This window comes from Danio aesculapii, chromosome 2 (assembly GCF_903798145.1).
Source record: "Danio aesculapii chromosome 2, fDanAes4.1, whole genome shotgun sequence".
Lineage (NCBI taxonomy): Eukaryota > Metazoa > Chordata > Actinopteri > Cypriniformes > Danionidae > Danio > Danio aesculapii.
In genome coordinates, this window is record NC_079436.1 from 49,826,563 (window position 1) to 49,850,734 (window position 24,172).

General features: G+C 36.5%; 1 protein-coding gene across 2 annotated transcripts; it reads right to left on the reverse strand.

Moving 5' to 3' along the window:
- Positions 1–978: 978 nt before the first annotated feature.
- Positions 979–22,048, reverse strand: cactin. 2 transcript variants are annotated; one of them, XM_056481601.1, is made up of 10 exons: positions 21,769–22,048; positions 17,115–17,667; positions 14,138–14,233; positions 10,991–11,136; positions 10,694–10,856; positions 10,456–10,570; positions 8,069–8,261; positions 7,419–7,541; positions 4,971–5,329; positions 979–2,072 (listed from the first exon to the last, which is right to left on the reverse strand). In XM_056481601.1, exons 1-10 carry the CDS (start codon positions 22,035–22,037, stop codon positions 1,582–1,584), a joined length of 2,508 nt encoding a protein of 835 aa, XP_056337576.1. In that variant the 5' UTR covers positions 22,038–22,048; the 3' UTR covers positions 979–1,581. The 2 variants fall into 2 exon arrangements, with proteins under 2 accessions (XP_056337576.1, XP_056337568.1); XM_056481593.1 differs by having other exon boundaries at positions 4,971–5,332.
- Positions 22,049–24,172: the final 2,124 nt, after the last annotated feature.

Consider the following 24,172-nt stretch of genomic DNA (forward strand, 5'->3'; position numbering starts at 1 on the left):
TTAAACAGATATATTTATTCAAATAATATTTGTCACAGAACATCTTTAAAAATGGAAATACATTTAAATTCATGCAAATTATTGCAAATCAAAATTACAAACCAACACCTTGATTCTATTGATTTTTAAAAAAAAAGTTGTTTTTAATATTTTTAAAAATTCACATTTAATATTTTTCCGTATCATATACATTTGGGCTACTAATTTTAAACCATTATTGTAAGATTTTGTTAGATAAGCTCCAGATTTGGCTTCAGTACTTACTTAACTAATGTATATGCACAAATATTGAACTACACTGTTCCAATTGAACTAGACGGTTCCAAGTTACTATGATCTTTTATGTGAAGCTGCTTTGACACAATCTACATTGTAAAAACGCTATACAAATAAAAGTGAACTGAAAATGTAATATTGTAAAGTATCCCACAGAAGATATTCATTTAAATGAGAGATTTGTATTCATATATGCTGAGCACTGTATATAATTACATTTTTTCTTTCCTTGCTACCAAGTGCCTCAAACAAACTTTGTATCCAATCCACTTAGATTTTCTTCAGAAGTTCTCATTTGTCAACATGTTTCCAAATAAACTGTTTAAACTTTAGATCCTGAAATCTGTTCAATAGACTATTCAGATTCTTTCTTGAGGCTTTTAGTAATGTGCTCATGATTTAGGGATACCCCTCTGGCCAAAATGACACACGCTGTCTTGTTAAAACCTGCCGTGGGTGTTGCCTCAAACCCAAGTTTGTTGCCTTTAAAGGCAATCCAGGATGGCAAAGAATGAACTTCCTGCATCTTCAGGCTGCAAAAAACATGTCAAAACTGCATCCAAACTTTAAGCAACTTGTGTTTTATGAAATGTGCTGCAGATGCTAATAATATTTATAAACATTTATAAAATACCACATTTAAACCTGTTGCGATGGAACAACAATAAATGTTTGGAAACATGGGTAAAAATGAGCAAACAATCTTTAATCAATCATTTCAATTACACAAAATACAAAACATTACATTTTCAAGGAATTTAAGTAATGGATAGTTCAACCAAATATTTAAATCACGTCACAAATGACTCTCCCCCATGTAGTTTTAAACTTTTTTTCTTTTGTTTTGAACAAATGTATGCGATTTAAATCATGACAGACTTTATTTTTGGTTAAACTATCCCTTAAAAACAGTGTTTCTCGACCATGTTCCTGGTGGACCACCAGCTCAGCACATTTCTAGTCTCCTTAACCAAACACACCTGATTCAGATTCAGTAAAGACTGAATGACCTATTATGGGTGTAACAGACAAAGGAGACATCCAAAACATGCATTGTTGGTGGTCCTCCAGGAATGTGGTTGAGAAGCACTGCTTTACAACAATTAGCATGGTCTCAGAAAGGAATCAAAAGCAAGCTGAGTGCCTGCAAATGAGATTATGTAGAAATATTTAGGTCTACGCCAGTGAAAACCTGCTTTTCTGCTAACGGCAGGTGTATGGGGCGTTAATAAACAGTCTGTGTTTGTGGTTTTACACTGACCCTAATGTTACAGCTTCTCCGACCCAATTCTCAGATCATCCTCTTCACCGTCTGTAGCGATACCTCTTAAAGTGGAACCACAGCTGAAAGATTCCATTAGCGAACTGGCAGCGGAAACCATGGCGATGTGAATATTCCCACTCGCGGTTGACGATTTTAAAGGCGATGTCTTCATACGGCGGTCCGGCATGAAAGCGCAGAATCCCGAAGTCTTTATTGTCGGGACAGGGCTCCAGGAAGTACTGCGGAGTCGAGCGCTTGTCGATGAGGTCGGGGTAGAAGATGTTGAATTTGTAGCCCTGGACGATCTTGGGCGGCGGGTTATCGAAGTCGTAATGCGTCTGGTTGTATTTGTTCCACTCGAAGCCGGTGTGAACGCGGTTGAAGAAGCGGGGTTTGCGTGGACGGTATTTGTCGGCCCACAGGTACATTTTCCCAGTCAGAGGCATTTCGACGCTGAACTGAGCCTCGTCACCGCCCATGCCCTCTTTAGCCCGACGCACAAATAAATCCTCAGCACTTTCACTTGCATCACCTGTGTTCAGGAAACACAAAGAAAACTGGCATTAGCACCGTCATACAAATGAACAGCCCGGGTGGAGTTCTGAAGTGGGCCTATTATGCCCCTTTTTACAAGACGTAAAATAAGTCTCTGATGTCCCTAGAGCAGGGGTGGGCAAACTCAGTCCTGGAGGGCCAGTATCCTGCACAGTTTAGCTCCAACACTAATCAAACACACCTGCCAATAGATTTCTAGTGATCTTGAAGACTCTGATTAGCATGTTCAGGTGTGTTTGATTAGTGTTGGAGCTAAACTGTGCAGTACACCGGCCCTTCAGAACTGAGTTTGCCCACCTCTGCTCTAGAGTGTGTATTTGATGTTTTAGCTATATAAATAATATAAGCTAATATAAATAATGTTCTAGAAGTCTTTGAACCTGACCCTTTTAGGATTTGATCAAAATTGTGCAGATTTGGTGACTATCGCTTTAAATTCAAATGAGATTGTGCTGTTTTCAAAAGAGGGCGGAGCTACAAACACATGTGTGTCAGCATAGCAGTAGATTCAAAACAGGAGGAAAGTTATCTGTGTGGAAAAACTGAAAATATGGGGAAAAAAAAAAGTGTCTCAGAAGGTCATCTATCGAGACTACAGTGTTCATTTGTGCATCATAAAACTCTGCCTTTATATTGCTTCTTAGGGGTCATTCACATATCACATCTAAAAGGTCTAAAAAGAGCGCGCCACTTCCTTTAACATTTTCAACGTGCTTTGTGCTCACGCTCCTTTGTCATCTGACATTGCTAGGGGACCATTAACCGTCATTCGCACAAGCTGACAAAACATTGCTGCATACAAGATCAGATTTTTTATTTATGGAAAAAAAATGTAGAGCACTGCAGTGTTTGGGTGTTCTGAGGTAATTGGCACGTCATATGTGCATCGCTCCTAATATGAGTGTACAAGCCGCGCACCTCCATTCAAAATAATGAACGGCTTAGGCTGCATTTACACTGTAGATTCCAATTTTGCGATCGTATCCACCTTTTTAGACGATCCGCTTACATCACCTTTTAAAAGTGACTTGTATCTAATGTCCGCATTTACACTGCACACGGCTAAGGCACAATGACCTGGGAAAAAAAAGCGCTGACTAACAACTGATAATAAATGTGTGCTCCTTACTCCATTCCTGTATTTAATCTGTTGGCAGGGTTTCATTTTTTATTTTATTTTTGACAAGCTGTTTTACTATAGTTTATGACAGAAAAGTCCTCATTTGGCCATCTTCTTTTAATCTAGGCTTTTTTAAACCAGTAGTCATCTTAGTGTGATGTCCATACAGTGATTTATGCACATAATGTATGCAATTGTTTTACATGGTGGATGTTGTGCTTGATTTCTCTCTCTCCTTAACATGCCTAAATACTTGTGCTACATGACATTACGAAAGTTTTTTGTCCTTGTATATGAGATTCAAGGTTTGGGACTCTGCTAAAGTCATTTCCGAAATGAAAGCGTCAGAGTTGATGTCATTTGCATGACTCGCAACTTGCATTGACAGTTCTGATCTACCTGCTTACACTGCAGACATAAGGGCACATAGCCATTTCATGTTGGATAAGTTTCGACATACGAACAAGGGGCGGGCTTTCCCCCTCTGGTGTAGAGGTCTGCATTCGACTGTACTGCGGGACACAAATTATCTGGTGTAATTTGAATGGGAGCGGGCAGTCTAACAATATAGTGCTCCCGAGTCCCGACATTATTTTGGAACAGCATATCTGTGATTTCCTCATTCTTATTGAGCACCGGTACAGCCAGTGCTCACGACTGTTACGGATGCTGAACGTACGGACCAGTGCTTTCTGCACATGGTTTATATCCAAGAACCTGCGTCTGGCAAATGTTACTTCCAACTGTCATATGTGCGACCAGCTTCAAAAGACTGGAACCTCGGGTTTAAAGGCTGATTTATACTTCTGCGTGCTGTTTGTGTTGCTCTGCAATAACACTTCCAAAACACTAGCTGGCAGTAGGTTATGTTCCTCTGTGTTGAGTTTCTTCGCTGGTGTTTTGTTTTTTCTGAACGCTACCATAATGTACAAGAAGCTAAAACTTGCTCATTCACAGGCCGGAACCGGCAGACGTGCAACAACTTTTATCATAAGGTAAACACAAAACAATAGTTTCCATCTAGAGCTCCTTCACGGGACTCGACACTTGTAAATACTCACTCCATCAGACTCGCAGCTCTCAGCACCGCCCAGGCTCGTCACCGGTACCAAACCAACCAATCACAGAGCTTGTGCTACGCGTTGTTGCGACTTGTAGTTACATTTTTTGTGAGGTACACGTCAGCGACAGCTACGACGAGGGCTATACAACCGCACGAAGGCTGCGCCGGAGCATATGCACGCGCTTGATGCAGAAATATAAATCAGCCTTAAGGCGGCACTCATGTCTCATCCCAAAGGGGCAAACAAAACTGAAATTTAGCCTACAATCCTCGCACAACATACAACCTTATCTGTTATCTCTCTCTTTCGGTAGTACCCAATTTAAACGTGAGATTTTGGAAACCAGAGCTAAATTTAGCGGGAATTGTCGGGTTAGGTAGAGAATTATTCTAAGCAGGCAGCGGGTGAACAAAGACTGAACATACAGCGGGAGTGGTCAGGTGCGGAATAAAACCTGGCGGGAGCAGGACTAAAAAAGACCTCTACTCAGATGAAATATAATGGGAGAATGCCAATCAAAGTGTTTTTATAAAAAATTAAATTAATATATTTGTACTATTAAAAGCTGGCTATCTTCACACACTGCTGCCGCACAGCTGTGTTTAAACCTCTTATTAAAAGTGATTTTTGCATAACAGGTCCCCTTTAAAGCATGTGTTGCAGTTTAATACAGTATACGAGCGATACGCACCGGTCACCTGCATCTGCCTGCGGGCCAGCAGGAGTCGCTGCAGGTCCTCCTCCTCCGCGATGATGTGTGTGTCCAGCGGCAGCTCCGAGTTCTGCAGGAGTGTGGGACTGTAGCGGCCGGAGTCATACTCGGCCTGACTCTGCTGGATCAGATCCTCCTCTGTCAACACGGCCTCCGGAGCTTCATCTTTCTCTCCCTCCTCCTCCTCTCCTTTCTTCTCCTCCTCAGGACTGCTCCTTCCAGAACGCTCAGCCTCTTCTCCACCCGTCCTCCTGCTCCGTCTGTCCTCATCTTCCTCTCTGTCTCGCTGCTGAGAGGAGCTGCCAGCCGCCTCGTCTCCAGACTCCGCTTCTCTAGAGCTGCTGGGAAATATAACAGATGATTCACATATTAGGTATGTTTGCAATGCAATTTGTTTTATTATTTAGGAATTGGTGATAAAATAGTGGAGTGTGTTTCATTTTATACATACAGTTGAATTATTAGACCCCCTATAGATTTTTTCACCAACACATTTCTAAACATAATAGTTTTAATAACTCATTTCTATTAACTGATTTACTTTGTCTTTTCTATAATGACAGTACAGAATATTTTACTAGATATTTTTCAAGATACGAGAATTCAGCTTAGTGACAATTAAATTAGGGATGTCCCGATCAGGTTTTTCTGCCCTCAAGTCCGAGTCGTTTGATTTGGAGTATCTATTGATACAAAACCCGATTCAATACTTCTATAATACATTTTAAAAATTCAAATCGACGTTCTATGTGCTCCATAAGCATAAGAAATCCAGAGTTCTCTACAAATGCGAATGGCACTCATTGTGACCCTTTGGTCATGTTTACAATGTCAGGTCTTGATGCCCAATTCTGATTTGTTGCCTATATCTGATTTGTTTTGTCTGTCTGTTTACACGTTCTTTTAATTGTGACCCATATCCGATTCATGTGTTTGCACTATAGACTGTAAAATATATGGACGTAGCATCCGTGACGTCACCCATAGGTTTCTGAAGAGCGCAAATGCAGCTACAAGTAGGCGCGGCCAACCATCGCCATTTTGTTCGCGCGTCATCGCACCCACGGCGGGATACCAAACAAGGGCAAAGAGGCGGAGAGTGAGCGGAGCTACAGACACCTGTTGGCATTTAGCTTGGACCTGGCTAAGACAGACTTTACTTTGGGAGAAATGCTTAATACTTTATTACCTGCGACTCGTTTGTGTTCTGACCACATGTGCTTGGCTGTACACTATATCAATAAAGTGTTTAGACTTTCAAAAACACTGCTGTAATACATTGGGCCACTAAACATTGTTCTTATGACGTTTTTCAACAGTAGGAAAACGCAAATTACGTCTAAACACTTCAAATATAGTCTGTATTAGTAAATGCAAGACTATTGACAAAATCCAGGCATAACATTGTATGACAGCGCTTCATATGACTGTTTTATAGCCTACAGCTAATCAATCTGTCAGATTCTGGAGTGCTTTACAGCTCTAAAGAACATTATAAATGAGAAATGATCTTAAATAAAATAAATACATTTATAGAGATGGTATATAAGTATATAATTTCACTCACCAGGGAAACGGTGGCCATGTGAATGGTTTGTGAGGACAATTAAGTGCACACAGCATGCTATATCATGTGATAATTGTAGAAAATAATTCCAAAAGGCAACTGACTGAGTAAAGAAACATTAACCAACACAAAAATGCGATGTATACGCCGAGCATAGCGGCTAATTAGCCGTAATCAGTTGAGGTGATGAGACAGCGAGCAGCAAGACCTAGCTGTCACTCAAGTGGCCACGCCTTTAATTATGCAGACTTAATATAACTTAATAAAACGAAACGGATGAGCTATAAAAAAATTCACCCCTCTCACAGTTGTCATGAAGGTTAATCATGGCTATATGCACCAAAGCCATCTTTTGTACCAGGCTGTAAACATGTTTTTATCAGCTGTAAAAATGGCCAATTTCCCATTGCAGTCAGAAATGTCCTGGACTTTCCTGAACATCCCTGATTTAAAGCCATAACTAGGTTAATTAGGCATTATATATTATTATTATATAACGATGGTTTATTCTGTGGACATTCGAAAATATTAATATTGAACTTAAAATTTTTTTAAAAAATTTAAACTGCTTTTATTTTAGCCGAAATAAAACAAATCAGACTTTCTACAGAAGAAAAAATATTATAGGAGATACTGTGAAAATTTCCTTGCTCTGTTGAACATCATTTGGGAAATATTTAAGAAAGAAAAACAAATTCACAGGAGGGCGAATGATTTTGACTTTAACTATACATGTATATGTAGTATGTAGGCATATTGCACATTCACACAACCTCCCAGTTGGATCAATAATTAATCCAAATTCCCCCCAAAAACACACTCATAATCCTGTACATTCAGGCAGAGGTGAACTGACTCACATGGGCTGCTCTTTCTCCGGCTCCTCTTTGATGATGGGGAAAAGCGGTTCACTCTCCACACCCTGTTCCTGCTTGAGTTTATACAGCTTCTGCCGCAGGACGTCCTGATGACGCTCTCTCAGCCTTTACAAACACACACATTAAATTCAATACATCTTTATCTCTACAGGCTTTTTTCAATGTAGACTGTGTCAAAGCAGCTTCACATAGATGAAGAAGAGAGAGTAAAAGCCAGCAGATTATTTTAAATGGTTCAATTGAGTTTCAGTTCAGGCACTGTTGAAGTTCAGCTCAGATCAGTGTAATCAGGGTGTCCGTGGCATCTTGAAAAGTATTTAAAAAGTCTTAAATGCTGTTACAAGGTATTACATTTTGTATCATTCTTAATTATAAAATGTAAATATTCTGTAGGTTAGCAAGTAAAAATTTTTCCAATGTTACTGATTAAAACCTAAAGTGGCGATGAGGTCTTAAAATGTATGGAAAGAGTCTTAAAATAGGTCTTAAATAGTATTAAACCTCTCTGACTCTTGTATATACCCTTGTAATGCAAATAGTCACTGTTGAAGTCTATAGAACACTATCTATAAGGTAAATCGTCACTAAAGGCTAAACACATCTCTTTGACACAGTTAGAGTCGGATACACACCTGGCTCGTGCCATGTAGACGCGCACCTGCTGCAGGAGACTCTCCCAGTAGCCGATGTCCAGATTTGAGCCTCCTGCCTGAATCTTACTCTCGATGTTCATGTAAAGGGCCTGAAGCTGACTGTACGTCTTCCCTTTAAACACACTCTGGACATCTGTGCTGACGGAGGTGTTTATGCCCTCACGCCGGTCACCTGACAGCCAAAAACACACCCAGATCAGGGCCTGCATACTGGACGCTCCACTAAATTATGCTGCATTGTACAATATTATTTTAAAAGACTTACATTATATAGAGAATATATAATCACTATTAAATATTACAAATAAATATCATTTGCAGAGTTTTGTGAATTAGCAGATTTCAAATGAGTTCATAGTAATAACTATTGTGCAGGGTAAAAAAGTGGTATTACATATATTAAAAGTATAATAATATGACAATGTATTAAAAACTATAATAATAAATATAAATATAAATGAATAAAATTATGGTAAAACTAAATACACTTTTTTTTTTCCTCCCCAAATAATTATTCATTCATTCATTCATTCATTCATTCATTCATTCATTTTCTTTTTGGCTTAGTCCCTTTAATAATCCGGGGTCGCCACAGCGGAATGAACCGCCAACTTATCCAGCACATGTTTTACACAGCGGATGCCCTTAAAGCTGCAACCCATCACTGGGAAACACCCATACACACTCACTCCCACACATACACTACAATTTAGCCAACCCAATTCACCTATACCACATGTGTTTGGACTTGTGGGGGAAACAGGAGCACCTGGAGGAAACCCACGCGAACATGGGGAGAACATGCAAACTCCACACAGAAATGCCAACTGACCCAGCCGAGGCTCAAACCAGCGACCTTCTTGCAATGAGGCGAACTTGCTACCCACTGTGCCACCACGTTGCCTCCAAATAATTAAAGACATGTTAAACATGATTATATCTATAAATATAACTATTTTAATACTTTTCTAAAAGTAATTTATTCCTGTCATGAATTTTCACCACTAAAACTTTCACATTATTCATATATGCTCATTTGTCCTCAAGAAGCATTTATTTTTATCTATTTAAAAATAAATATACACATTAACATTAATTAGAAACATTATAAAATTAAATACAAATATTTTGAATCCATTATGCAAATTTTAACAATATATGCTGATACTTCTGAACGGTACTAATATCTCAATATAATATCTGGCATTAATGGTACTAATATTGATACTAATGATATTAATTAAAATGTTGACATTAAATATTAACATATATTTTAAAAAGTGGTACTAAAATAAATATATAAATTAATTAAATAAAATTTAAATAAAATACATATAATTAAGTAAAATGCTAATATTTTTGGAATCAGTAATAGAATGAGTGATACTAAATATATATATATATATATATATATATATATATATATATATATATATATATATATATATATATATATATATATGTAATATTAATATTTTAATTGGTATTATCAGTATCAATATTTTTGTAATCCATTATGCAAATTTTAGGATTTGCTGAATTTTCTGAATGATACTAATATTTCACTGCTATTTCTATAAATATTAAAATTTATTTTAAAAAAATTACATGCCGAGTCACACATATACATATATACACACACACACAGTTGAACTCAGAATTATTAAACCTCCTGAATTATTAGCCCCTGTTTATTTCCCCCCAATTTCTGTTTAACAGCGAGAAGATTGTTTCAGCACATTTCTAAACATAATAGTTTTATTAACTGATTTATTTTATCTTTGTCATGATGACAGTAAATAATATTTTACTAGATATTTTTCAAAACACTTCTATTCAGCTTAAATTGGCATTTAAAGGCTTAACTAGGTTAATTAGGTTAACTAGGCAGGTTAGGGAAATTAGGGAAGTTATTGTATAATGATGGTTTGTTCTGTAGATTATCTGAAAAATATATAGCTTAAAGGGGCTAATAATTTTGACCTTAAAATGGTTGTTAAAAAAAGTAAAAACTGCTTTTATTCTAGCCAAAATAAAAGAAATAAGACTTTCTCCAGAAGAAAAAAATATTATCAGACATACTGTGAAAATTTTCTTGCTTTGTTAAACATAATTTGGGAAATATATTTAAAAAAAAAAAAAAAAAAAAAAAATCAAAGGGGGGCTAATAATTCTGACCTCTACTGTGTGTGTGTATATGTGTGTGTGTGTGTGTGTGTGTGTGCGTGTGTGTGTGTGTGTGTGTGTATGTGTCAATAGAAATTCAACAAATATTACATTTATTTTCGCACATTTCTTCAAATATAAATTTGACTTTTTAAAAAAATTTAAAAAAGGAATGTCGAAGGTATAAATGTACTCATCACCTGGCCCTTTCCCTGACGCCTCCAGTTTGCGTAGTTTGCTGATTTCATCTTCAGTAATGGTGGTCATATCCCTCCAGAAATCCACATTCTTGCCACATTCCAGCTCCATGTACACCTTCAACCAGTAACACAAACATTAAAACCATCACTTATGTTACACAGGAAATACTGTTAATTAATACTGTTTAATTACATTTTAAACTTAAAACTGTTTGTTGCAGTCTCTCTCATGACTCACCTTAATGTCCTCAAGCAGGTCATCCATGTCTGTGACGGTCAGTCCGTTGAGGAAAGTGTACGGTTCGTGCATCTCCACAGACAGATCGTCATCCTCAGCGCTGATGTATTTCGCCAGCAGGTCGATAGGTTTCGCTCGGCCGTCCCGGATGCGTATCTTAGACCTGTATCGCATCACATTACAGAAAACATATTGCCAAATGCCATCATCACACATCTACATTCATAAACAGACACTAATTTAATTCAAGTTGATTTGTATGGCCCTTTTTTCTCACTATAATGTAAAGGGAATGACCTGAGTTTGGCCTGATGCAGATGAAAGTTGTCCTCTTGCTCCGCCCACGTTTTGAAATGCTCCGCCTCTTTCTCTCTCTGCAGCATCTCCAGCTCCTGCTCCCGCATGGCTTTCTCCCGCTCTCGCTCCAGACGCAGCTGCTTCACCTGAACACACAGCGCACACACTTTTACTGCAGCTCGGCTTTTTCAGCTTTCTCCAGATACAGTGATGAACAACAGTGAAGTACTTCCTTTTTACTTTTCTTAAATTTCAACTGTGGTCCGGTAAGTGGTTCAAGCATTTCGATTGTTGAAGGTTCAGTCATTTCAACTAGTAGTGGAAGGATTTCTTAGGCTGTTGGTGTTTTACATCGTCACTGTATTGAATCCACAGATTCATCTATACTATATAAACATGTAAATACATGTTTAAATGTATATTACTGGATTCACGCATAGATAGATTGATTTATAAGCCTATTGTTAGTTTATAATTAATTTTATTTTGTGAAACTTTTACTTTTCTACATTCCAAAGTATAGTATTGTGCATTTTAGCTCCTTTTCATTTCATACAAACACTTCATTCTTCGGTACGTTTCACTGGAGATGTTCTGATCACAGATTCATGAACTATCAGATTGTTTTCAACTCCAGTTCAGCAGATGCAGGGGCGTAGATTTAGGGTAGACGGAGGTGACTCGTCCCCACCAATATCCACCGAACATAGAAATGTCCCCACCAATAATTTAATCCACTTAAAAAAAATTATAATAAAAAATAAATAAATAAAAAAAAAATTATAATAAAATAAATAAATAAATAATAATAATAATATCGAAGAAAAAAAATAAAATAAAAATTAATAATAAAAAAATATATTTTTTTAAATAAATAAAAATAAATAAATAAATAAATTAATTAATTAATTAAAAAACAATAATAAATAATCGCACTGTCAACATTAACCTAGTCCTAGACCTAGACCATAGAGACCTAGACATGCTGAAAGGGTTAAATCAGGTTCTCTCCTTAAGTCCTCCCACCCCAAACTGCATATGGACATTTTAACTGGCTGTGCCTTTACCTGCTATCATGTGGCTGCCTTCAGATACAAGCAGCGCCAAACGCGGTGGATTGTTTTTTTTTCCCGTGCTAGAGTATGGTTGGGTGACACACAAGTAAGTATGGCGGCGGCAAAAAAGGTGGACATAAGGTGCTTTTTTTTCAACAAAAGTGTAAGTCACATACTGTAAGCTCAAGTTCACTACTGAGTATGCAGTTCACTACAAGATAATGCAGTTAATGCTCGTGACGCAGTCTATCGCTACATCGCAGACTGATATAGTCTGTGAATAATATGCCCTGAAAACTAACTGTAGAATAAACAGCTGAAGTTTAATCCCGGCCAGTTCTCCTAATCTCTCAGAGTAGCATGTCCAATTTCAGTTGAAACATTTGTCAGAAAAAATACAGCCTGAGTATAGGCATAATATTGATGACATGTTTCATTTGCACTATAGCTAAAATAAACGGAAGTCTTTATTAAACTCTCTCTTTATCAGTTAATAAACTTTACAATAGTAAAGTAAAGATTACACTATCAGGCCTGGAGCCAGCTTATTGAAAGCGGTGGCTATTTTTTTCTAAAAAACCTTTTTGCAGTTATTTTCCTGATTTTCTATTTAATTATGAGGTATAATTATTGCATTTTAAGAACGGTTTTTTGCTGGATTAGCTTGTCGGATGGTTATCATAATCACGCTTTTTGATGTACCAGAAAATACTATTTTATCAAATTGTTTACCATACTATTTTATGTGTGCATTTAATATAATAATAATAATAAACTGGCCAGTACATTCAACTTTCCTTAGTCAGAATTTGCCCATTTGAATAATATGGAAAATTCTAAAATAATAATAATAATAATACAACTTTTGGTCTTTCGAACCACCCAAACCCCCCTTGGCTACAGGCCTAAAACTTAGTAATTTGTATGAAGAGAGGATTAATTATTAATATATTTTAATAGCAGTTAAATAAATAATAGCAGTACATATATATTGTTTGATTCACCCGTCCCCACTAATGTCAAGTGCAAACCTACACCCTTGATTAGATGATTCAAATGATCAGTTCAGAGCTAATATCCAGATAAATAATTCAAGCTCAAGTGTACGGTAGTGCTTTAACATCTACATCTAAACTTAGTGTTAAAACATTACATTTAATAGTTTGCTAGATGCTTTTATCTGAAGCAACTTACAAAAGAGGATAATACAAACACTTAAAATCACAAAAAAGCACTGCCTATATGCATCAAAAATACATAAAGGGTTATGTACATAAGTTGCAAAATGCATAACACGTACGTCATCACATATTTGATTGTTGCCTCATTTCAGGTTAACTAAAGTGTTTGTTGTATAGTGATTCAAAAATGTTTTCTTTATCCATTTGTGTTCTTTTATATGTATTTTTATTCAGCAATGAATAACAACATATCAAAAAACTAAAGTAAAAAATAAAACCGGCGACTCTTACAAACGACACGTGCCTAAAATATGTAAAGGAAAAAGGAAAAAAAACTCAATTGTTTTGTAATGTGTTATGTAATGAAATGTGTATTTATATAGCGCATTTATTGTGTATGTCCATACACCCAAAGCGCTTCACAATCATGAGAGGGGTCTCTCCACATCACCACCAATGTGCAGCATCCACTTGGATGATGCAACAGCAGCCACAGGACAACGGCGCCAGTGCGCTCACCACATACCAGCTACAGGTGGAGTGGAGAGACAGTGATAAAGACAATTCGGTGGATGGGGATGATTAGGAGGCCATGATCAGTGAGGGCCGATGGAGGGAATTTGGCCAGGACACCAGGGTGACACTCCTACTCTTTACGAGAAGTGCCATGGGATTTAATGACCACAGAGAGTCAGGACCTCTGTTTATCGTCTCATCCGAAAGATGGATAATAGATAATTAATAGTTCCTAATATTTTTCATAGTGCTCAAGTATAAATAACCAATGAAACTATTTTAAAATCACTTCTGTTTATAGTTTCTCCCATCAGATCAACTAAAAATACTTAATAACTGTAGCAATTACTTTTTAAAATTAAAACCCACAACATCAAAAAACAAGTGTTTGGTACCTTTTGCAGTTCCCTGCGGTTTTCCTCCTGGATGTGTTTATTTCTGTCCTTCAGATTTTTTTCTGACAAATGGCCGATGCCTTTCTTCTCCAGAGCCTGAGGGGAAAAAAACACACACAGTGAGTGATTTCTTCCTGTCATCATCACTAATATGGTATATGAACATAGACTTTTCATTTTCAGCCAGCCCAAGCGCTTCCATTGAACTCTCGGCCATTACAAAATCCCCATGTTTAACATCTGATTTCTTTGAAAACGAGTGCTCTTCACTGCCTGATTGATATACGATATGAAGTAGATCTCAGACCGGACTAGAAGCACTGCATTAAATTCCATTGTTCTGTGCCATCTCTTTAAAATATGGAAATGTATTTTACTCCAGCACTTTCAATATAGTTTCTGTGCTAGCCCGCTGCTACTGACGGTGCTTGCATTTACACAGTCTTTCATCTCATTTTACGCTTGAACAACTAAATGTTGAAGTCTATTTAACCGGATGTATTTTAATTACATTGCAACATCGATGCTGTAAAAACGACCTTATGAAATTGAAAATAGTCACATAAACCTTTCACCGGACGTTCATCATTAGCTGAAAAACTCTAGCTGTGCATATACCGTATATCATGCTGTGCTTCACACAGGTTTGAAATATACTTGCGGTAGTCAGATTGAAACACATTAAATGGTTAACTACATACTATTGCCAAAGCATTTTAGATATGTATAAAATAATATGTAATAAATAAACAAATTAATAAAATATACAGAAAATGAGAGGCAAATGACAGAAGAAATAAAAACTGACAATAACTTAAAGAATTATTATAATAACAAGCATAAAAAGTGTACTTTATTTAAATAATGTAAATGAGTTTGATTAACCTTTTCTAATGGTGAACAGATATTTCGTAGCCGGTTTAGATTAAAGAATGAATTATTTAATGTTTCTCTTGCTCTCGCGGCTGTCAGTTGTGAAGCTAAGTGAAAGTATATCAGGCGTAAATAAAATGATAATGCAAAAACGCATACAACTAACGGCAGATTAGAAAGCAAAATTCAAATCACGGACATTTTATTAGATTTAAACGACGGCCGGACGCTTAAAGTCATCAAAGGCACGTCACTGTGGGTCTGCAGTAGGGATGCACCGATACCATTTTTTTGGAACTGATTCAATCTCGATACCAATATTCTGAGTATCGACTGATACAGATCCGATCCCGATACTGTGTGTTTTTTTTGTTTGTTTGTTTGTTTATTTTCAAAGCATAATACAGTTTCTATAGTTTTGGTGATAAACTCAAATAATATATCTTCTTTAGTAAAAATAACCTATAGGCCTACTGTGTATGACAGACAACACAATCTGAAAACATGATGCTTGCTGTAAACTAGGCTACATTTGAGCATTCGTTATGACATTGATCTGTTGTGGCCCAGCTTATGTTTACTTTTTTAATATTAAAATTTTTCTTTGAAATCTGTAATAAGCTACCATTATTAACACTCATCGTTGGTAAAATAACCAGCCTTTAAGCAAAGCCTGCAGGTTTGATGCGGACTAAACTGTCTGAGGCCAGTTTTACTTAATAATCCCTCGTCAAATCTCGCCGTGATGAGACGGAGAACACAAGGTCCGCTTATATGCTTCAGCGTCAAAACACAAACTGCTCTGTTCAATAAAATGTTGATATAAATAAAACTACAGTGAAATATTCAGTTTCAGAGTAACCTAGCCTATATTAGGCTAAATCATTCATGTAATAGTTATTGTATATTGTATATGTATAGTTATAACAGTTAATGACAATCTATATCGCACCCGTCAGTTTCACTTTTATTAATTTAATCAACTAGCCTACTTTGACCACAATGAGTCAGGCTTTACAAACTATTCGCAGCACATTTCTCAGTCGGAAGGATGAGAGAACAGAAACTCATTGTGGGAATAATCTTATGGAGCGGCGCACATCGCATCTGCGCAGACGGTGCGTGGATGAAGCTCTTGATGCATCACTGAGACACAGCGCGCAGCTCTCCGGTATATGCGGACACTTTCAAAACAGCAGCACAAAGGGGAGAAATCAGTGCGTTGATGATCTATCCAACGTATTATTGAGCCTTTTCTCATTTAAAATGTCAGGTAGGCCTACTTTGTGTGTGAAGAGCAGGTAATAACCCTCTTTAGTGTTGCGAATGCGATCTGCTGATCTAACAGACACAGCGAAACATGATTTAGAAACAGCAACTCCTTGTTGCAGGTCAAAAATGAATCAATTTAATGCAAAACTAAATCCATTTCTCCACTAATTATTAAAACTAACAGGAACAATTAGTCTTGGAGAAAGTTTTTCGTGTCAAACGTGACACGCAGTTTGAATTGTGAACGAATGAAGAATGATTGACAGGCGCATCGGCGGGAAGCGCTGAACTGAAAATCAATTAATATAATTATAATTTAATATTCATCTGTGCTTCACATTAAACTAAAGAATGGATTCAGAACATTTGGGATATAGTAGGTGTTTTTAGTTATATTTAGTAATAATAATATTTAGTATTATAAGGCAACTTTTTAAGTGCCTTATAATAGGCTACCTTCATGGCTTAGTTGGCTTATAAATTACACAGAATATAGCGGATTTGAATCAGTACCAGCTGGCCGATACACGATCCAGCAAAAATATGCGGTATCGAACCGATATCCCATCCAAGTATCGGGATAGGTGCATCCCTAGTCTGCAGAGCATGTGAGATGTGTAGGAGTGTTGACTGTTCTCGTGCACACAGAACCAGCAGTAGGAAACGTGTTACAAAACAGTAAAAGGATGATGATAATAGTAAACAAAAAAAGTGTCACCAATCACCAAATATACTTGGGTGGCCGTTAATATACCTGGGTGGCCCACCCAAGTAAAGCCTATGTGTGGGAAGTACTGTCATGAAACCTTCTGCCTCTAGTACTGTCTCTAACCTTCTGCCAGATGAAGGTCCCGAGCAGGTTGTTATCACCAAAGGGATTGTCCGCATTGGTGTAGCCCATGTACTCTTCGCTCCAGCCCATCTTCTCTCTCTTCTTCCTCTCCTTGGCCTCTTTCTTGGCCAGACGTCTGGCTCTCTTCTCCTCCGGCGTCTCCAGCGCCTTCATCAGATCCCTCTGCTTCTTCTTCTCCTCTTTGGAGGATGAACCACCCTGTGTGGACTTTCCTCCATGGTCAGAGTCGGAGCTGGAGGAACTGGAGGATCTGGACTGTGAGCGTCTGCCTCTGTCTCGATCTCTCTCCATGCTGTTTCTTCTTCTCCTCTGGTCTCTGTGTCTCTCCCTGCTGGAGCTTCTGCTTTGTCGTCTCCTCCATTCTCTTTCTCTCTCTCCGCTCCTGCTGGTTCTGGATCGGTTTCGCTCTCTGCTGGAGTTTCTGCTGGAGCCTGAAGAACTTCTGCTCTTTCTTCTCCTGCTGTCCTTTTCATCATCGTGTTTCTTCTTCAACGCCTGTTTCTTCTTATTGTGGTAGTCGTCATCTGAAGAGCTACAATAAGAAGAATATGTTTAAAATCACACGAGGACCAGACATAATATATTAGGACTTTTTTTTGACATTTCTGTGCAGAATTTTGTCAAAGAAAAAAACATTGTGGATTTCTGCAGAATGATTTTGAGAGTAGGAACTAAAACATTGTGGATTTCTGCAGAATGATTTTGAGTGTAGAAACTAAAACATTGTGGATTTCTGCAGAATGATTTTGAGTGTAGGAACTAAAACATTGTGGATTTCTGCAGAATGATTTTGAGAGTAGAAACTAAAACATTGTGGATTTCTGCAGAATGATTTTGAGTGTAGGAACTAAAACATTGTGGATTTCTGCAGAATGATTTTGAGAGTGTAGGAACTAAAACATTGTGGATTTCTGCAGAATGATTTTGAGTGTAGAAACTAAAACATTGTGGATTTCTGCAGAATGATTTTGAGTGTAGGAACTAAAACATTGTGGATTTCTGCAGAATGATTTTGAGAGTAGAAACTAAAACATTGTGGATTTCTGCAGAATGATTTTGAGTGTAGGAACTAAAACATTGTGGATTTCTGCAGAATGATTTTGAGAGTAGGAACTAAAACATTGTGGATTTCTGCAGAATGATTTTGAGTGTAGGAACTAAAACATTGTGGATTTCTGCAGAATGATTTTGAGAGTAGGAACTAAAACATTGTGGATTTCTGCAGAATGATTTTGAGTGTAGGAACTAAAACATTGTGGATTTCTGCAGAATGATTTTGAGAGTGTAGGAACTAAAACATTGTGGATTTCTGCAGAATGATTTTGAGTGTAGGAACTAAAACATTGTGGATTTCTGCAGAATGATTTTGAGAGTAGGAACTAAAACATTGTGGATTTCTGCAGAATGATTTTGAGTGTAGGAACTAAAACATTGTGGATTTCTGCAGATTGATTTTGAGTGTAGGAACTAAAACATTGTGGATTTCTGCAGAATGATTTTGACAGTAGGAACTAAAACATTGTGGATTTCTGCAGAATGATTTTGAGTGTAGGAACTAAAACATTGTGGATTTCTGCAGAATGATTTTGAGTGTAGGAACTAAAACATTGTGGATTTCTGCAGAATGATTTTGAGAGTAGGAACTAAAACATTGTGGATTTCTGCAGAATGATTTTGAGTGTAGGAACTAAAACATTGTGGATTTCTGCAGAATGATTTTGAGTGTAGGAACTAAAACATTGTGGATTTCTGCAGAATGATTTTGAGTGTAGGAACTAAAACGTTGTGGATTTCTGCAGAATGATTTTGAGTGTAGGAACTAAAACATTGTGGATTTCTGCAGAATGATTTTGAGTGTAGGAACTAAAACATTGTGGATTTCTGCAGAATGATTTTGAGTGTAGGAACTAAAACATTGTGGATTTCTGCAGAATGATTTTGAGAGTGTAGGAACTAAAAATGTTATGTATGAAATGAAAAGTGACAACTTTTAAGGTTTTTTAATGCAAATCTAATTAGATTCACTTGTTTGCTAAACAAATCGAGTCTCTCATATCATATATCTAGGCCTGTCATGATATCTGTTTTTGTTGTATGATATATTGCACCAAAATATATTGCGATGAATATTATTGTCCTTTTATGCCACTCATTATATAATGCCAGAATGACAATCCAATATCATCATAATGCAAGCACACTCATCCAAAGAACACGTCAAATTTTATTCCTAAGAATATTTAATTTATAGTCATTTTAACCATTTGTAATTAGGCATTGGAATCAGAAAGCGAAAACTCATTTCCTAAGTAAATAATAATAATAAATGTTATCAAAAAATGCAAGATAACAGAGGCTGTGATATCTGCTACCAGATCTATTTTCAGCTGTCAGACACCCACATGAAAATATACTAAAGTCATTTATAATAAATACTGTGGTGTTTTTTAACCACGCTCACACCTCTGATAGAGATGTTTCACAATCAGCTAAAATGTTGCTAGAATTATGTATGGGTGATATATATTGCATTACCAGAAATGATTGAGGTCACGTCCATGTGTCCATTATTGTGACAGGCCTACGCATATCTGCTAAAAGAAAATATGGCCTTGCAAACTGTATTGTACATAAATCCTTAAACAGTTTCTATTCAGTGAGAGAATGTGAAAATGTATAAAACATTACTTCTATTAATCCTCATTGTGTGCTATTTTCAAAAATCTGCAGATGATTTTGAGAGTGCGGGAATTAAAAACTTAATATAGGGGAAAAAAAACGTCAAATTTTATTTAAGATTTACAATGCAAATCTAATTAGATCCACTCGGTAAACAAAGTAAGTCTCTTATATTATCATATATCTACTAAAAAATAGAAAACATGACCTTCCAAAACGTATTGTACATAAATCTTTAAACAGTTTCTATTCAGTCAGAAAATCTCAAAATTTTATTAAATATTATTTATATTTTTCATCTTTTGCTATTCTACACAGAATTTTGTAAAATGAAATCTGCAGATTTTTGCAGAATGATTTTGAGAGTTGTAGAAAGTAAAAACATAATATATAAAAATAAAAAAGAATAACTTTGCATTTAAATTTAAGGTTTACAATGCAAATTTAATTAGAGACTTCTACTAAACACAAAAGAAGATATTTTGAAATATCGAAAAACATGTAACCATTGACTTCCATAGTATCTGTTTTTCCTGTGGAAGTCAATGGTTACAGGTTTTTCGCTTTCAGCAAAATATATTATTTTGTGTTCAACAGAAGACAGAAATTCATGAGAGATTTATCACCATTAAAACATTAAATAATAATAATACTACTATAATAATAATAATAATAATAATTGTTTTCATTTTAGGTGAACTAACGTTATCGTATTTAAGGTTAAACTTTAAGTGTCATGAACAAAACAAAAGAGAATTGGATTAGAATTTTTTTTTAAATGACAATTAATCCTCAGTAATGTTAACAATCATGACTGGCCGGCCTATTATTGTTATGTTATTGTTACTATTTATTTAAAATCCTTTCTGTGTGAACGTTTTGACCATATCAATATGTTCAATAAAACATTGGGGAAAAATTGTTTAATATTCACACATTTGGGCATTCTCCTTAATGATATAATTTCAGAAAAGTATTCTTTACAAATTCTAGATAGTGAAATCATATTAGCAGCCACTGACTATCAAAATAAAACAATGTTGACAGTCAATTAAATAGTGCTAATGTTGTTCTGAAGTTTGAAGATTTCAGATCGAATATTAACTTTGCTTCAATCAATAAAACATACAGCAGTCAACATTTGAAGTGGATCAAAATATTTTTTCGGTACTGCTCTTAAGACAAGAATGAGTTTAAGCCACTTCAAATGTTGACAACTGTAGTATTAGTTACATTTTAACAATGTTTTCTCTAAACTTAAGAGATAAAATTGGTTTATATATTCGTACATTTGTTTATTTTTTAACAGTGACAAGTAGCACTGTCGCTCCACAGCAAGAAGGTCGCTGGTTCGAGTCCCAGCAGGGTCAGTTGGCATTTCTGTGTGGAGTTTGCATGTTCTCCCTGTGTTGGCGTGGGTTTCCTCCGGGTGCTCCGGTTTCCCCCAGTCCAAGGACATGCGCTACAGGTGAATTGAATAAACGAAACTGGCCATAATGTAAGTGTGTGAATGAGTGTGTATGGATGTTTCCCAGTACTGGGTTATAGCTGGAAAATCATACGCTGTGTAAAACATATGCTGGGTAATTTGGCGGTTCATTCCGTTGTGGGGACCCCTGGTTAAAGGAATTAAGCCGAAGGAAAATGAATGAATGAATTTGCTGTCTACATTGTTTATTACGCTAATTTTAATTTTCGGTCTAATATCGCATGTAAATATATATGACTTCAAAACATTATTAGCAATATTTCATTGACTGTGAACAATGTTGTACTATAACAGTCGTTGGCTGCTAATCTGATTTCACAATTTAAAATATACAAATAATACTTTTCCTAAATTATATTAAGTAACGTTAGAAGCGAATATAAAACCAAATTAACTCCAATAACTTCCACGCATCCCCTGTTATTGTATACACATGCAAGTATATATTTAGCTGTCTTGAAGTACCTGTCTCTGTTTCTTCCGTGTGTGTTTCTGTGCTCGCGGTCAGAGTCGCTGGAGTGGCCGGACTCTCTGCCTCTCTGTCGGCTCGGGCCCGCAGAGCCCCCGCTGCTCCTGGAGCCGCCGCTGTCGGACCGCGCTCGCCTGCGGGAACTTTTCACCGGAGAGCGGTTGCGACCGTGTCTGTCCCCGGGCGAGCGATCGTGTCTAACGGCACGGGCTCTTTCTCGAGAGCGGGAACGCGATCGGCTCCTACGATGCTTCTTCGATCCCATGTTTTTAGGTCCTGACTGCGACGCGTCGCGTAAATAGGTAACGTTAACGTTAGTTTACAATGTTGTTAATACTCATCAAATCGCTCTAATTAATCAAGTGATGAGCTTATGACGTAAAATTATATATATAAATAGATGTTTTTTTATTTATGTTAAGTAAACATAGTCTTTTATTAGTATTTAAAAAGTACACCAATTTATATTTGTAATTCATATCAGGCGATGTAAAGGGCACCTAATGTGAGGTCCTTATTGAAGCAGAATGTTGACGGCTTGTTTTATCGTCAGTTTTATAACCATGTCACATCGTCTCGTGTTTGATCAGCGCTTGCAAAATTGTCGGCAATACATTAATTTCCTTGATTAAAATGCTATGTAAAGATATTAATAGTACTATATCACTATCGTATGCGACAATATTGACCAAAGATATTCAATATTGTATGTGGAATTAGATAAGGGTGTCTCATTTCCCCTTTCCTATTCATCCTAGCTGTAGAAATGCTCACCATTTTGATTAAAAACGATAGTTTTGATAAACCTAAGATACGACAAACAAATTTTTAATTTGTTTATTTACTTATTTTTAACGTCAAGTGCAATTGTCATTACCATGTTGCTTTTTCCCCCTATATTTGTGTCTGCCTATTGTTGTAATTGTATTACTTCATGCTTGTTTTTGCATGTAAGGTCTACTTTGTATATTTCTTTGAACAAAATGAAAAAATGTCATGTTTGATCGGAACCTTTAATAAAAACATGATTTACTTTATACGTTAATGCACTACTTTACTGCATTAAACACAGCAATAAAACATCACAAAGAACGAGCAAAGATAATACCACAGTCTACGAATAAAACACGATTCAAAGAATTTACTTGGCTTTTTACTCGTAACTACTAAGTCAAAATGACCTCCATTTCCCCTCTTTTAAACGCTTAATTCAGTTTATTTAGTTCTAGTATCGCCTTTATATGCTTAGCATTCAAAAAGCTGCCAGAATGGGGTAAATTATTTTCTGTATTTTAATGCATTTACGGCTTTGGAGTTTACAAAGTAACCATTGAAAGTTCTTTCAAAATGGGATCGAATTATGTTATTTTCCACACATGTAACAGTAACCTGTGCATTTTATTCTAACTTAAAATGACTGTATAATTTAGATAACGTGTAATCTATCACTGTATCACAGGCCTGTAGCCAGGGGGGGTTCGGGTGGTTCGAATAACCCACCCCCCTATTGACAAAGTGCAGTGTTTGGCCCCTATATGAGCTAATTTGTCCAATTCTTGAAAGTATGCCATCATAAATTGTGAAAATAACAGATCAAAGAAGGCTTTAAGACAAATTTAGTTATTGTTATTACTAAATAATTGTTATTATTATTATAATTATTATTAAAATGGACAAATTCTGACTGAGGAAATGAGCTGGCTAGTTTGTTGTTTGCCTATAGGCTACAGTTTTTAATTTAAAACAAGTTTTAACAGCTTCCTAATTGTTTTTTTTTAATGATGGATGATAATAAATTAGCATTTAAAAAAGAAGTATTTTTTCATATTTATTTGTTTAAAATTTTACATTTTAATCTCATTACATTATTTATAAAACTGTAATAACGTAATGCACATTTGTAAATAAAAAATTTTTTTGCAAACAAAATACTATGGTAAGCATTTTGACAAAAATGTAGGACAAGTGTGGTAATGATAACCATCCGACAAGCTAACTTTAGTGCTTAAAAAGTCCCAAAAATGCAGTATTTGAATCATAATTAATCATAATCAAATGCATAATTTGATAGAAAATGAGGTGAAGGACTGCTAAAAGGTCCAGTTTTTAAGAAAAAAAGAACCACCCATTTTAATAGGCTGGTTACGGCCATGTATCTGTTGAGGCTGATTTATACTTCTGCGTCAAGCGCACGCATATGCTACGGCGCAGCCTACGCGTGGACGCATAGCCCCTTACCGTGGCCATCGGCGTCGCTGACGCACACCTCTCAAAAAATTCAACTCGTACACATAGCGCAAGCTCTGTGATTGGTCGGCTTGGTAGCGCTGCCAAGTGTGGGCGGAGGTGAGAGCCGCGCGAGCGTGATGCAGCAAGTATTTACAAGTGTGGAGTCTCGTG

What these genes read in the sequence shown, in the direction of transcription:
- cactin (XM_056481593.1), bottom strand. Translation starts at nt 22,037, where the DNA reads ATGGGATCGAAGAAGCATCGTAGGAGCCGATCGCGTTCCCGCTCTCGA. An exon ending in CTGCATCAGGCCAAACTCAG is followed by an intron (nt 10,857 to 10,990) that starts GTCATTCCCTTT and finishes GATGCGATACAG; the next exon opens with GTCTAAGATACGCATCCGGG. An exon ending in GTCTACATGGCACGAGCCAG is followed by an intron (nt 7,542 to 8,068) that starts GTGTGTATCCGA and finishes GTGTTTGTAAAG; the next exon opens with GCTGAGAGAGCGTCATCAGG.